The sequence below is a fragment of the Cynocephalus volans genome, chromosome 12 (genome assembly GCF_027409185.1).
Source record: "Cynocephalus volans isolate mCynVol1 chromosome 12, mCynVol1.pri, whole genome shotgun sequence".
NCBI classification, from domain to species: Eukaryota; Metazoa; Chordata; class Mammalia; order Dermoptera; family Cynocephalidae; genus Cynocephalus; species Cynocephalus volans.
This window is the reverse complement of record NC_084471.1, coordinates 722,621-736,455: the sequence shown is the minus strand read 5'-3', so window position 1 is coordinate 736,455 and position 13,835 is coordinate 722,621. Positions and strand designations below refer to the sequence as shown.

Here is a 13,835-nt window from a genome sequence, read left to right as displayed (position 1 = left end):
TCGGTAGAGTGCTGCGCTGGGAGCACGGCGACGCTCCCGCCGCAGGTTCGGATCCTATATAGGAATGACCAGTGCACTACTGGCTGAGTGCCGGTCACGAAAGTATGAAAAAAAAAAAAAACACACACACACACACACACACACACACACACACACACACACACAAAAATTTTCTCCAAGTCCATCCTTGTTGCTGCAAATGGCAGTATTTCATTCCTTTTTATAGCAGAGTAGTATTCCATTGTGTAGATATCAGCCCACCCTCTCAGACCAACTAGTTTCTGCACACCTAGGCCCTCCTGCCCATGGGGTCCCCTGGTGGGGGTGGGTGGCCTCTTTGGAGCCATCTGGCCCTTCCTCCCTCTCTGTCCACTGCCTGCCTCTGTCTGCTGTTGCAGGAAGAGGTAGGGCCATAACCCAACCCGTCAGAGCTCAGGCAGCTCAGAGCTGACCTGATCCCAGGAGGGCACGAGGGAGCATCTGGAGGACAGAATGGAGCTGGCAGGACTCTATAACCCCCACCCTCCTGTCTGTGCTCTACGGAGGCCTCCTTGACACAGGTCGGGGACAGGCCCTTAGGGAGAGGGACCAGGACCCACCACTGCTACCTGCTTTAGCCCTGGCTTCTGCCCTGGGCAGCACTGCCCACTTTGCCAGGTGTCCCTTCCTCCCCCAAACACACCCCCAGTGCTCTTGAGGACGAGCCGCGGTGAGGGACAGCTGTGTGGCCTCAACCACAGCCCTTCAGGGAGGATGCAGGTCTAGGGGAACCTGGCGGGCGTTCCTGGACTGAGAGTGGCCCAGGTCCCTGTAGGTCCCATAGCCCTGCATGCTGCACAGCAGCCCTCCGAAAACCTGGTGAGGTGACCACATTGGATGGGGAAGCACATGCTGGGGCAACATCTGGGGCATACTCCTTGAGGGTGGGGTCACAACTGTGAGAAGGGGCCCGGGCCATCTTCCTGAGCAGCCACCACCTTGATGTGGTGGTCCTCAGGGTTTCTGAGGCGGGCAGAATCTCCGCTGCCCCCCTCAGCCCCATCTTGCGGCAGTCAGCACTCCAGCTGTCACACAGGAAGGTGCTGGCATCTCTACAGACTCCTTTAGAGACCGCACCCGTTGCAGGAGGCTGCCTGGAACTGCACGCAGGGCTAGGGCTGTACCTTTCTCACTCTGGGGTCTCCAGCTTGCCCTTTCCTCCTCTGTCTGCCTCTGTTCTGCTCTATTTAACTGCAGTCATGTCCTCGGAGCCTGCACCAGACTGTCTGGGCTCAACTGCCCAAGACATCCTCCCCCATGCCTCCATTCCCCTGTCTGGAAAATGGGGACAGTGACAGGCTGTCCTAGGCTGTAGTCAGGGCTGGACAAGTCAACACGTGCTAAATTCTGACAATAGTGCCTGGCACACATGACCACCCATCAACACTCTGGAGTCGTGACCCAGCCACACCCAGCGTGGAAGGTCAGTAAGTGAGCTCCATTCTCCCCGCCTCTCTAGAGGATGTGATGATCTGGGGTTACCAATGAGAACGCATGACACGTTACAGTCACACTGGATGAGGGATGCAGTCCCCCAGCCCTCTGCCCATTCATCTGCCAGGGCCCTGGCGCAGGGAGGTGGCCAGAGCGCTACCCAGGCCTTGCAGAGCCCAGTCTGTGAACAGGACTTGGCAGTAGCTGCTCTGTCAAACATCTACGCAGCCTGGTCTTTCAGATGAGGAGTCTGAAGGTCTGAGTGGTCAGTCACCCACAGGCACACAGTGGGCGATGCTGGGCTGGGGCATGGCTGCAGTTCTGGCCACACCCTAATGTCCACCCTCCCAGAGGCCCTGACAATGCTGTCAACTGTGCTGAGCAGTGACTACACCGTACCCCGCTGGCCTAGTGCTTGGAGGCATTGCAGGAGGGAGTGCATGACCTGGAGATGGCACCTCTGAAGGACCCTCGCCAAGGAGCTCACATGCACCCTGAGGCCAGAGGAGACAGGAGGTCTCCAGCTGGAGGAGGGTCAGGAGGCAGGGTCAGGCTAGAGTCCAAAGCCCCTCAGGCTGCATGTGGGGGGTGGATGGACACAAGGGGGACAGTTGGAGTGCCTGTCGGCTGCCCATCTCGGGTGGGATGATGCAGCTGCTCCAGGAGTGGGAAATGAGATGATGCTGTGGACCCTCCATGGGCCGGGCTGAGCCTGCTCTCCCAGCAAGGGTGCTTGTCCCCACGGCACCCCTCACACCCTCCCAACAAAGCATAGCCCTGGCTCGGGAGGCCGGGGGAGACCAGGGGCAGTGAGCAGAGCTCCCCACACTGCAAAGCGGCCTCTGCCCTTCTCAGGTTAATGACTGTGTGCAAGTTACCCCTCCCACCCCCAGAGCAGACGGGTGGGTGGGCCGAGTGAGAAGAGGGCTGGCCCTGCCAGCTGCCTCCCTCGGTCCTGACTGTGCAGCCTATGGAGGCCACAGGACACATCAAATACAACGCCTGGGGCTCATGGCGCTCAGGCAGATGGGCGCCAGGACGGAGCGGGTGGTGGGTACGTCCAAATCAGCGAGGGCTCACAGCCCAGCCCCGCCCCACAGCCTGCGCCCATGGAAAGCAGGTGGGGCACAGGAGGAGGCTGAGCTCTGCCAGCACGCAGCCCCCCGACAGTCAGGGACCAGGCTGTGGTTCCAAATATTGCGTTTACTTGCGGGGACAACGGTGGTGCAGCGGAGGGGTCTGTCGTCTGGGTTGGGGGCCAAAGCTGGGAGCCTGTGCTTGGCTGAGGGCCACCCCCACGGGGAGAAGGAGGCTTGGCCAGACTCCTGGACCATGCACCTTGGCTGCATCCTAGGGAGGGCACAGGACGGCCTGCAGGTCCTTGGGCAGGGAGCCGATGACCGTCTCGATGTAGAGCTGTGCCCGCTGCAGCGTCACCTCCTTCACAGGGAGCCGGTGGCCCTGCGCCCGCACCTGCAGGGTAAGCAGTGGTCAGGGACAGGCGCACCTCCCTGCCGGGCTGGTGGTGGCTGGGGCAGGGCCAGGAGGCAGCTCACCAGCTTCTCCCGAAGTTTCAGGACCAGGTCTACCACCTCCACCTCAGACTTGTCCTTCATCCAGGTCTCGATGTTCTGCTGGGGACAAGATCAGTCCTCGTCCCTGAGGCCCTCATCCCTGCCCTGGGCCACCCCCAGCTGGCCCTCTCTCACCGCCTCAGAGATAGCCTCGAGGTGCAGTGCCTCCAGCTTCTGGGCCATCTCTTTGTGCCGCTGCCGGTACCAGCCGTCAAAATGGGGGGACTTGAAAAACCGCCTGTGGGTGTCGAGAGGCGGCAGCTGTGGGGCAGACCCCGTGTGCCAAGGAGTGGGCAGCAGCACCTGCGCCCACCATCTACCCACCTGTAGAGGCCCAGCCAGTCTCCCTTGAGAATGCAGGTGAGCTGGGGCCCCGCGTGCTCCAGGCTACGCAGGAAGTCATCCTGGCGGAAGGGGCGGATCTGGGGGGGGGTCTGAGACAGGGGCCGGGTGAGCACCTCAGCTGGCTGGGACCCTCCTCCCAGTACACTATCCAGACACACTCCTCGCCATGTCTGAAGACCCTTGGGGCCCTCCCAGCCTGGGACAGATCCCAGGATGGCCCTTCCCAGGGAAGAGGCCCCAAGTCCCTCTAGGGTTCCTGTCAGACCCCCTCCCTCTGGCCCCCATTTCTGTGCCCTGTGAGGGATGTCTGGTGGGGGCAGGGATGGCCTCGAGCCTGGTGGGTCCTGCACACCCATGGCCCCCCCACCTCTACTACTAGTGGACACCTGTCCCCCAACCTTCCCTCCTCTGGGATGTGGACACAAATCCACCTTCCCCCAACGCCCACCTTCCAGGGTGTGATGCTCTTCTGCAGGGGCATGAGGCTGGCCATGTAGTGCTCCTGGGGGCGGAAGGGGAGTGAGCCTGGGCTGTGGCCCCCAGGCACCATCCCCTTCTGCCCTGGGCCTCACCAGGGGGATGATGAAGCTCTGCGTAAGCTCCAGGAGGTGCCGCCTCAGCAGGGCACTCTGCACCTCTGATGGCCGCTTCTTCTGCACACCCTGCAGGGGAGATGTGGCGCTGAGCCCCAGGGCAGCCCGGCCCCTCCCGGCCCCTCATGCCACTCCATACGCCCGTGCGCCTGGCCCCCCAGCAGCCAGTACCTTGAGCAGCCGCTTCAGCAGCGCCTTGTCCCGGTGCAGGTGGGCTGTGTACGCAGTGTAGAGGCCTGGCAGGAGGGCAGAGCTGCGGCCCTGTCCTTCGGGATCCTCCTTCCCACACTACCACAGACCACCAACGGGCAAGGGTGGTGTCTGATCTGCCTGCAGCCCCTTTCCCTTGGACACACATCGCCCGCCTTGACCCTAAACATGAGAGGCTTCCTGAAGAGGAAAATGTCCCCACCCCTGTGAAGACTCTGAGCTCTGCTGCCTGAGTCCTGGAAGACGGGGAGGGGTCAGCAGGGGGGACCTGTCAAGTGCAAGACAGCCCCTCTGCAGGGAAGGGGCTCCAGCCTGGGGGGAGCACAGACCTGGCTTGGTGTCGAGGGTCTTCAGCCTTGAGGGCTTCTTTAGCTTGACCTGCTTAGGAAGGTCCCCTAGGAGACATGCCCAGTGGCCAGGCCTCAGTGCCAAGCTCTGGCTGCACCCATGGGCTCAGAGGAGGTCCCAGGGCCCAGACCACCGCCCAAGGTTCTGCACTGGAAGAGGCTTCTGAGCCCCCCACCTGCACCTCCCCAGACCTCTCACCTGACATCTTGGGCTCCCCGACCCGGAGGACATGGGGCCAATGCTGGAGTGTTTTGATAAAGAAAGGGTTTGTGACCCCCAGGACCACATTTGGTCTGGAGAAAGAGAGAGAGAGAAGAGGCAGAGGCCCAGGTGGGGCGGCCATGGGGGGCATGGGAGGCACACCAGGCCAGGCGGGCACGGGCAGAGGGCTTGTCACTTACGGGGCCTGTGTACGTGTTGTGAACTCCTTGAACTCGCTGTCATGGATGGTGAAGTAGGGGCGGAAGTCACAGCAGAACTGGAGGGGCTGCAGGCAGCTGCATGGGTGGGGGCAGCAGACAACAGGTGAGGCGGGGGCAGCCCGGGCACAGCCAGGACCGTCCAGTGCCACCAGCCTGGGACTGGGATGAGACAGATACCTGGTCAGGGCCAGCACCAGCTCTGAGGACACGTCGGGTGAGGGTGCCCAGACCACCAGGGGCTCCCCGAGGAGCATGAGCTCCCACAGCATCTGCACGTGAGTCAGCACGGGCCGGAAGCACCTGGTGCCAGGCAGGGCAGTAGGGGGTCAGGCAGGAGGCCAATGCTCCCTGTCCCGCCCACACCCCCAGGTTGGCCCTGGAGCCTCTCCAGTGCACAGGCCAGGCCCGGCCTCCACTGAACATGGGGCATCACCCCAGTGGGAAGATGGTGAGGAGGACATCTGAAGATGAGTGTATGTCTTGGGCCACCAGGGCCACCCATGCTCTGGACAGTCCACCTAAGTTGGGCCTGACCCTGGGAGTGCGGGCCTTGATCTGGTCCCAGCCTGTGAGGAGCTGACAGTCCTGCAGTGGCCCCAAAGCTGGGGCATGCATCCGCCCAGACCCCTGCTGCCCATCACGCTGTGTCCCCTATGCGTCGAGCCTGAAGCCCTGGCTCCTGCTGGGCCCAGATTCCCTTGTAGACATGCCTAGAGAGGCAGAGGGGCCTCAGGCAGGGATGTCTCCTGACAGCCTCTCCTTGCCATCTGCTTTCTGGAACTTCCTGCTGGCTGTGCCCACCTCCTCTGGGTGCAGACATGTGGCACCCATTTTCTCTTCTGCATAGTTCTCCTTGCAGAACTGTCCCCAGGATCACTCACGGTGAGCAGCCCCTCTCCCGCAGCAGTGCATAGCACCCTGCAGGGCTCACCTGAACAGGTCCAGCTCATGGACGCTGGCAAGGACCACGGGGGCTGGCAGCAGGCTCTGAGGGAAGGAGGATGGGTCAAGGCCAAGGAGAGCCTCGCAGCCCCTGTCCCGCCCTCTTCCCCCACTTAGCCCCGGGGAGGGTGGGGAGCACCGAGCCCTGCACTGAGACATGGCCCAAGGCTTTGCCTCAGTTTGACCACCCCAGGGTGGGCCAGGGAGGCAGGTGTGTTCCACCTGGCCCAGGAGCGAGACGTGCTCAGGTGAAGCCCCCCTCGGCCCTCACCTCTTGGCTGCTCTGCTTCGGAGGACTGGGTGCAGGCTTGTCCACCCTGGATGGGATGCGTGCCTGGGGAGGAAGGGAGCAGCTGCCAGGGGCTGGGTGTCTCCAGGTACCCATGGCGCCCGCTCCTCAGCCGGCCAGCCCTCACCTGGATGACAACTCCCATGACAGGTAGGTTCAGGATCTGCCCCGGCAGGGGGGCCGGCCACTGGTCAATCTCATTGCAAACTGCGGACATAGGTGGCCAGTGTCAGGAGCCCTCCCTGAGGGGAAACTGCGTGCTGAAGCCCGCCAGGGCTGCACTGGGATGACAGTGTGCCGGCCCTGCCTGATGGCCACTCACCTGCTTCCAGGCAGGGTGTCAACTTGTCAAAGTACTCGGGGGCGATCAGGCTTAGCAGCGCCTGGAACAGCCGGACAAAGGGCAGGCGGGACACCAGCACCAAAGACTGGGGACCACACGGCTGGTCAGAGGGCACCTGGCTTCAGATGTCACCCTGGCCACACAGGAGGCTGTAGGGACCCCTGAAGCTAGCTTACCCAGAGGTGGCTCAAGGCAGCACATCCCACCAACACCACAGGACAGCTGCCCCAGGAGTGGCCCAACTAGGACCCCAGGGCCTTCAGAGGGAAATATACAGTGGCCAAGATTTCTGAAATGATCTCCCCAGGGGATCTCCCCTGTGTTTGCTTTCAGTGTTTGACTGAAGTTGTCCTAACCCTGGAAGTGTGATGAGAACCTCCAGCCAGCAGTGAGGAACAGGGGCGTCCTGGACCCAGGCACAAGGGCCTCGGGTGCTGTGCTGGGCATAGTGTCACCCCATAACTGGCCCTGCTGCCCAGGTGGGGCTGCAGGAGAGATGGGCAATCCTGGAGGCTCCGGACCCCCAGCCCACCCCACAACCTCTCCTGCTGCTGCCAGCCCCTGCCTCTCAGTGGTGCCACCACGTGGCCAGGTGGCTTACCTTCTGGAAGTAGCCCCTCTTCATGGAGCTGTCCTTCACCTGCCTGAAGTACACATAGCCAAAGTAGTGTGCTGGCTCCCTCTGGAAGGAGCATGGGGTTAGCAGGCCATGCCCGGCCCCAACCATCCTGCTAGATGCAGGACCCAGGCTGGCAAGAAGCAGGGGCAGGGGGTGCAGAGGTGGGGAAGCCTGGGGAACGAGGAGGCTCCAGAGCTGCTGTCCAGCACTCTGAGGCCTGCCCTCTGGCCACCAAGATGGAGGCCTCCCCAGGACGGACCTGGGTCCCTGGCTCAGAGGTGGGCAACACCACAGAAGGGAACACCCCTGCTGACACAGCAAGGGGTCAGCAGACATGGAGGGGGATTGGGGGCCAGGAGCCCTAGAGGCCATCCAGGCCCCTGCTTATCAAGCCACACCCTGTTCAACCATATGATGCCCAGCCGCGGATGCGTGGTGCAAAGGAAAAGCTCCAGGGACCCTGGTGAGTCCCAAGAAGAGCTGGCCCTCCACTAGCTGAGCAGGTGCCTGGGCCTGTGGGACCAGCGGGGCTCACAGAAGTTGGTGACCCCACCAGATGGGCCTGGCCAGCACCTCTCCTACCACACAGGACCCAGGTGCTTTGAAGGGGCTGCCCACACCAGCCTGACCCCAGCAGGGCCCCTGCAGAGCAGGGGAGGAGTGGACCAGAGAGGCAGCCCATCACTCACCTGCAGTGCTACGGGAGCTCTGCTGTTGTAGTGCCCGTCGTCGGCATGCCAGGGGCTCCTCTGCCTTCCACACTGACGCATGCGGAAGCTGAACTGAGTGTCCCCAAGGCAGCCTGAGAAGGGGCAGCCCCTGCGTATGTCAGAGCTGGGAGCCAGCCCTGCCAGCATTGGAGCTGGGGACTAGGGGCAAGGGCCTCTTCAGGGCTGGCCTCTGCTGGCATAAATGCCCCAGAAAGCCCAGCCTCAGGGGTCTGTTTCCCACTGGGCTTCCACCCTGCTCCCTGCATGCCCCCAACCTAAGGGTCTTAGAATAAACTCAGCACAAAGAAGCACCTTTGACTTCTTTGTGGGAGGTGACTCAGACTGCCTAGGACAGAAAACCAGGCACTGGAGGAGGGCTGCCCAGAAACCAGTGCTCCAGGGCTGGGAACAGGAGGGTGGACCCAGCTCCTAGTGTCTGCTGTAGTGGGTTGAAGGAGACCAGACCCAGCTAGTCCCCCTGCCCAGAGACACCTCTTTTCACGTGAATCTGGGGAACCTGGCCACCCTGCCGCAGCATGGGGCTCTGGGTGTCTCCATGGAGTGGGGAGCAGGGCTGGTATTACCCATCCCTGCGGCACCCTGGTGACCCTGAATGGCGTGATGCCTCTGGCCTGGGCCACAGGTCTTCCAGGTGGCCCCATCTCCCCATCTAGCCTATCACCTCCCCAGCCCCAGGAAGAGTTGGGGTCACCTACCTGAGTGGGAGTCAGGAAAGGACAGGTAGCAGATGCTGCTTTTCTGAAATACACAAAACTCAGTGAGGGCCGACTCACTCCTGGGCAGTGTCCACTCCCAAGAGGGTGGGACCCACCTCCTTGTCTGTGAGCTGGAAGCTGCTCGGGTACACCAGCTGCAGAGGAAGACAGAGCACTTGGTGACACTGCATCTTCCTGAGGAGGGGACACCACTTGCCAACATCAGCAGGTGTGACGCGGCAGGTGCGGAGTCTGTTGGGCCCCTGGCCCCCCTCCAACTTCCCTCCCCATGCGCCATCTCCTCCAGCTCAGTCCCTCCTGGCTCCTCCTCTCCGTGACCTCCAGGCACCAGGCCCCAGTGCACTGCCCCACCAGCCCAAGGCCAGCATAACTGGGTGGACTTCCTGACTCTTCTCTCACAACTCTTGTCCTCATGGCTACCCAGCCAAGTCTTGCTGCCTCCTGCCCAGACCGGCTGTGCCTCCCTGCCTCCACCAGCCCTGACGGTCTGCTGCCTGAGCATCAGAAGGGATCTCAGGGGTTTCAGGGCCACCCGCAGCCTCCTCTCTTGCCTGGCTGGCCCTCCACCTCCTTTACAACCCCCCCCCCAACAGAAGGTCTCAGGCCATGCTGCTCCCCCAGCCTCCTCACCCCCTCCTGTCTCTGCTCAGACATCACCTGACCACACTGTGGCAGCTCCCCGCCAGACCCTCCCAGCTCCACCAGGGCCTGTGCCCCACCTATAGTGCCTGCTGAATGACCATCTGGATAAGCCCTGCGCCCTGGGGAGTGAACGATCAGTGAAAGCACAGACACTAAGCAACAGGCTCCAAACAGTCCAGAAGACAGGCTGAGCCCAGAGGAGGCAGTGGGTGGGGGAAGGTTGCGGCTCTCCGCACCAGCCTGTGGCCAGGATGGCTGTCCCTGGAGGACATGAAGCCAGGGAGCACCCATTCCCAGTGGGCCGCTGAGATGCCACAGGGCTGGCCACCCAGGAAGCGGCTGTGCCCGGCGCCTGCTGGGGCCTTTGAGCAAGTCTCCCTCCTCATTGAACTTCTACGCTGAGGACTGAGTTCAGGCTGAAGCCCTGCTCTGTTGGAATGGCATTTTATTGTCCTTGTTCGGTCTGGCTTGCTGCTGTGGTCCTATGTGTCGCTCCACCTGTGTACTAAAGCTCTGGAAGACAGGAGCCCTGTCCCCGCCATTTCTGCCTCCCAAATACAGTATTTGTGGAACATGTGAAAACATGTCTGTGAGGTACGCTGGGATAGGTAGGTGATGCTGGAAGCCGTGACATCAGAGGGGAGTGTGGTCAAGAGGAGGGAGGGAGCAAGGAGGGGGTGGGAAGCCGAGAGGGATTTGCCGGTGGGGCTGGACCCACAGGGGTGCCTCAGGATGGCTCCGGGAGGGGCAGGGCCACAAGACCACTCAGGCCGAGCCTCTTGTGTGTCTGCATCAAGAGGAAGGCTGAAGAAAGGTGGGTGCCTGGCAGCTGGAGCAGGGTCACGACAGGCCCCCTGCACCTGGCTAATGGTCACAGCAGCCTTGCAGCATCTGAATAGGTCACCTTGGCCTCCGAGCTCCACGTCCATGCCCAGAGCCCCACTGGAACTTCTGACCATGGAAACCCATGGGCTGGTGCATCCTCTTCAGGAAAGTGGCCCCAGGATCCAGGTGCAGCCTAGAGGCTGACTGCTGAGCCAGAGGTCAGGCCAACCAGGGTGGTCCTGTTGCAGTGAGGGGACACATGGAGCAGATCCGCAGAGCAAGCAGTGCCCACAGGCCAGGCCATGCCTGCTCAGGGCTCTGCGAGGGTCTTGTCTTCTTCACTTGCACCAGCCGGCATGGCTCACTGCTCCTGGTAACCCTGTCATCAGCGTGACCTTTCTTTGGAGAAGGAACCTCTAGACAGTGGTCTGGCTACCCTGTGGGTCCATGAGGTCAAAGCTGCTCTCACATTGCAGTGCCTCCTACACCCTCATCTTCTCACTGTGCACAGCGCACCGCACAGAGGCTCTGTCCTGGAAGACTGACTGCGAAAGCTGATACCAGAACCAGGCTGTCTTCTGTTCGGCCAGGCACTGAAAAGGTTTGTAAAAGCATCATATGATGCCATTTTTTTAAAATTGTTTTTGTTTTGGAAACGAGTTGTCTGTTTTTTTGGCAGGTGGCCGGTAAGGGGATCTGAACCCTTGACCTTGGTGTTACAAGACCAAGCTCTAACCAACTGAGCTAACTGGCCAGCCCAGAAAATATGTATATTACTTCTGTTAATACATAGGATGTTTACTGTTTTTTTAAAAATAAAATTAATATTTTCTAATTTTCTCAATTATAATTTCTAACATAGTAAACATTGATAGATATAATGCATGCAAACAAAAGGCTCTTTGAGATCCTCAATAATTTTTAAGAATGTAAATGGGTCCTGAGACTGCACAGTGTGGGAGCTACTGTCTGAGCGGGTGTGGAAGGGACTCTTTGGGCACTCTGGTCGCAGGTCACTCCAGAGGCCTCCTGGATGAGCTGGGATATTGAGAGGTGAATTTTCAAAATCTGAGATGGCAAAGCCTAGCCTTCCTCAGCTGACCTGCACATACTGGTTGCCCCCACAGCTCTGTCTGCTGCCCTCTCAAGCTGGACTCCCTGCCTCACACAGAGGGTCCATTGTAGCCATCTGCATGGAACCCCTATGCTCCGTGTGAGTGCTGGGGTGTTCCTAAACCACTTTCTGTCTGTGTCTCTAGCACAATGTGAACTCCTGCAGGACAACAGCCTTGTCTTCTGGTTTACTTCCATATCTCCAGTGCTGGGCACTGGCTCTGCTGGGCCTGGCTGGTGATAGCTGCTCAATACTTGATTTACTGAATGAACGGACAACTCTTTGCCTTTGGTTATGTTGGCTTTGGGGGTGGGGGTGGGCAGAGGTACCTGAAACAAGCCCCCTTCCCTGTCTAGCTGCCTCCTTCTCATCCCCCAAGATTTACTTAGCTGTTCCTTTCTGAGCTGCGTCCCTCCCAACTAAAATCTCCTGGAAGGCAGGCAGCCCTGCATCTTCCTTCCACATCCCAGCACCAAGCACGGGCCTGGGGCTTCACGGCACTCAGCCAGGCTGAGCTGAGAATAAATGAGTGCAGGTCGACTGAAACACTCCCAATCTTCCCCATGACTTCCAGGGGAGGGAGGAAAAGCAAGAAGCAAATCTGATGAGGATCAAGCAGCCAAGCCACCAATAGACTCACTGCTAGGTTTCTGCACAGACTGAATGATCTGGAGGGGCCAAGGTCACTGGCCCTGTGTCCCAACACTCCACTGGCTGCACTCCAACACTGTCCCTCCCCTAGAGCTGTGCAGCCTCAGCAAAGGCTCAGCAGTCCACACAGTCTTTAACAATACTTGCCGAGAATTAATTTTCTGAATGGTTGGTTAACTTTTAGAAAATTATATGTGAAAATGCCTTAAGGAAATAGAAAAACCTATTCTCCTGTGACTTTATGGGGAGCAATTTGGGCAACAGTATTGAGATAAGAAGGTGGGTTAATCACCTCACTTCTCTGTATTCAGGTGGTGAGTCAAGTGGTGTCATTTGCAATAACGCACCTGGTGGGGACAGTGTGTGGTGGCATGAAGTCTCCACGGAGAGTGCTGGGCATGGTGCCAGGAGCCAGAGGCCTCGCCAAGAATTATATTTTCCTGTTTAGAGGACTTTAGACTCCTCATGGCCTTGCAGAGTTCCACGGGCCTTAGAAAGCATCTCCCAACCGCAGGGACATGCTGAACCAGCTTTTCTAAGGATGACTATTCAGCCTTATCTTGGCCAACTGCAGTAATGGGGTGTTTGCTACGTCTCAGACTCTCAGGTTCCTTCTGATGGTGGGTGAAGCCTTCCTCCCAGCCACCTCCACCTGCAGGAGGGCCGCCTCTGTACTGGTCAGCTCCCTGGTCTATGTCATGGCCCTCGGGACACAGAGAAGATCATCTTGACTGGACCTGCAGCATTTTCATCTACCCCTGGAGAAGAAAAGCTACCTTTGTGGGTGGGTGAGGGAAGACTACATGGAAGGCCCCAGGCCTGGCCTAGAGGTGGAACAGACGCCCAAGGGCAAGAACAGCACAAGCCGCGGGCGGAGGGGCAGGGGCCGATAAGGTCTGGATCTGATCCTAAGTGACCGAGGAGGTGCTGCAGGATTTTAAGCCGGAGAGGCACAAAGGGGGGGCAGCTGGTAGGAGGTGACATCGGTGACGGCAGCAGAGATAACAGATCTTGGACTCTTGCTGCAGGGAGAGCTTTGCCCAGGGATAGAGTGCGGCGTGGAGGGAAGGGACGAGTCGAGGGCGACGCCTGGGACGCTGCGGGAGCAACTGAGGGGCGACAGGTTCTCACTGGAAAAACCAAGCGTACCCCCCAGGCTGTGCAGAGTGCAGAGCCCATCTCCGACCTGCCCTCCCTCCCTGCTCTGGGGGCGCTCCCGGGGCCCTGACAGCGGCCGCGGAGGCGGAGGGAGGAGGACGCCGGCGGGACGGGGGCCCGCCTGCGGCCCCGGCGCCGTGGCCCGCCCGCCTGCTCACCTCCAGCGCCTGGCCCAGCTCCAGGTCGAAGGTGACCACGCACACGCACTCCAGCCAGGCGGAGAAGCGCGCCCAGGGCGCCGCGCCGCCCGCGGACAGGGACCCGGCCGCCCCCCGGCCGCCCCGAGCGCGGCGAGCCCCCGCGCCGCACGGCGCGTCCATGGCGGCGGCTCGGCGGCCGCGCGTTGCCGGGGGAACGCGGGCGGCGCCGCGCCGGGCACGACGCGATGCGCGCCCGCGGCAGTCGAGCGGCCGCCGCGGCCGCGTGCGCCCTCTGGCGCCGGAGGACGGCCTGCCGCGGAGCGCACCAACGAGAAGGGCTCGCGCGGGCCAGAGCGACCGGAGCCCGCGGGAGGGACTTCCGGACGTACGTCCCAGCCTCGTTCGCGTTCCCTGGCGGTTCCCGCCGCCTGCTGGCCCGAGCTGGTTCCCGTGCCCGTCCTGGGCTGTGCCCAGGCCCGACTGCCAGCCCCGCCCCGCCCCCCTCGACAGCGCCCGGCGCCCCCTGTGGGCTGGCCCCGGCATGGCGCCCTGGTCTGCAGGGTCCCAGGCCCAGCATCACACAGCCCAGCCCCGAACGGCGAGCTTGGGCCTGAGGGACAACGACTGATCGGCGTGCCGTACGCTTTAGGGTTTTGAGTGACAGCCCCGTTCCCAGGTCAGCCGGGCCGAGGCCAGGCTG

The 13,835-nt window shown here is 61.1% G+C and overlaps 1 protein-coding gene across 2 annotated transcripts; it reads right to left on the bottom strand.

Annotated features, from left to right (window-relative positions):
* Positions 1-2,656: 2,656 nt before the first annotated feature.
* On the bottom strand, positions 2,657-13,315 carry DENND6B (DENN domain containing 6B). 2 transcript variants are annotated; one of them, XM_063075529.1, is made up of 20 exons: positions 13,154-13,315; positions 8,701-8,739; positions 8,585-8,627; positions 7,848-7,960; positions 7,141-7,221; positions 6,519-6,624; positions 6,324-6,403; positions 6,179-6,241; positions 5,897-5,952; positions 5,143-5,265; positions 4,945-5,040; positions 4,742-4,836; positions 4,525-4,590; positions 4,157-4,221; positions 3,965-4,054; positions 3,841-3,894; positions 3,372-3,481; positions 3,183-3,285; positions 3,030-3,104; positions 2,657-2,946 (listed from the first exon to the last, which is right to left on the bottom strand). In XM_063075529.1, exons 1-20 carry the CDS (start codon positions 13,313-13,315, stop codon positions 2,824-2,826), a joined length of 1,743 nt encoding a protein of 580 aa, XP_062931599.1. In that variant the 3' UTR covers positions 2,657-2,823. The 2 variants fall into 2 exon arrangements, with proteins under 2 accessions (XP_062931599.1, XP_062931600.1); XM_063075530.1 differs by lacking the exon at positions 8,701-8,739 and having other exon boundaries at positions 8,585-8,619; positions 13,154-13,190.
* Between the last annotated feature and the right edge of the window lie 520 nt (positions 13,316-13,835).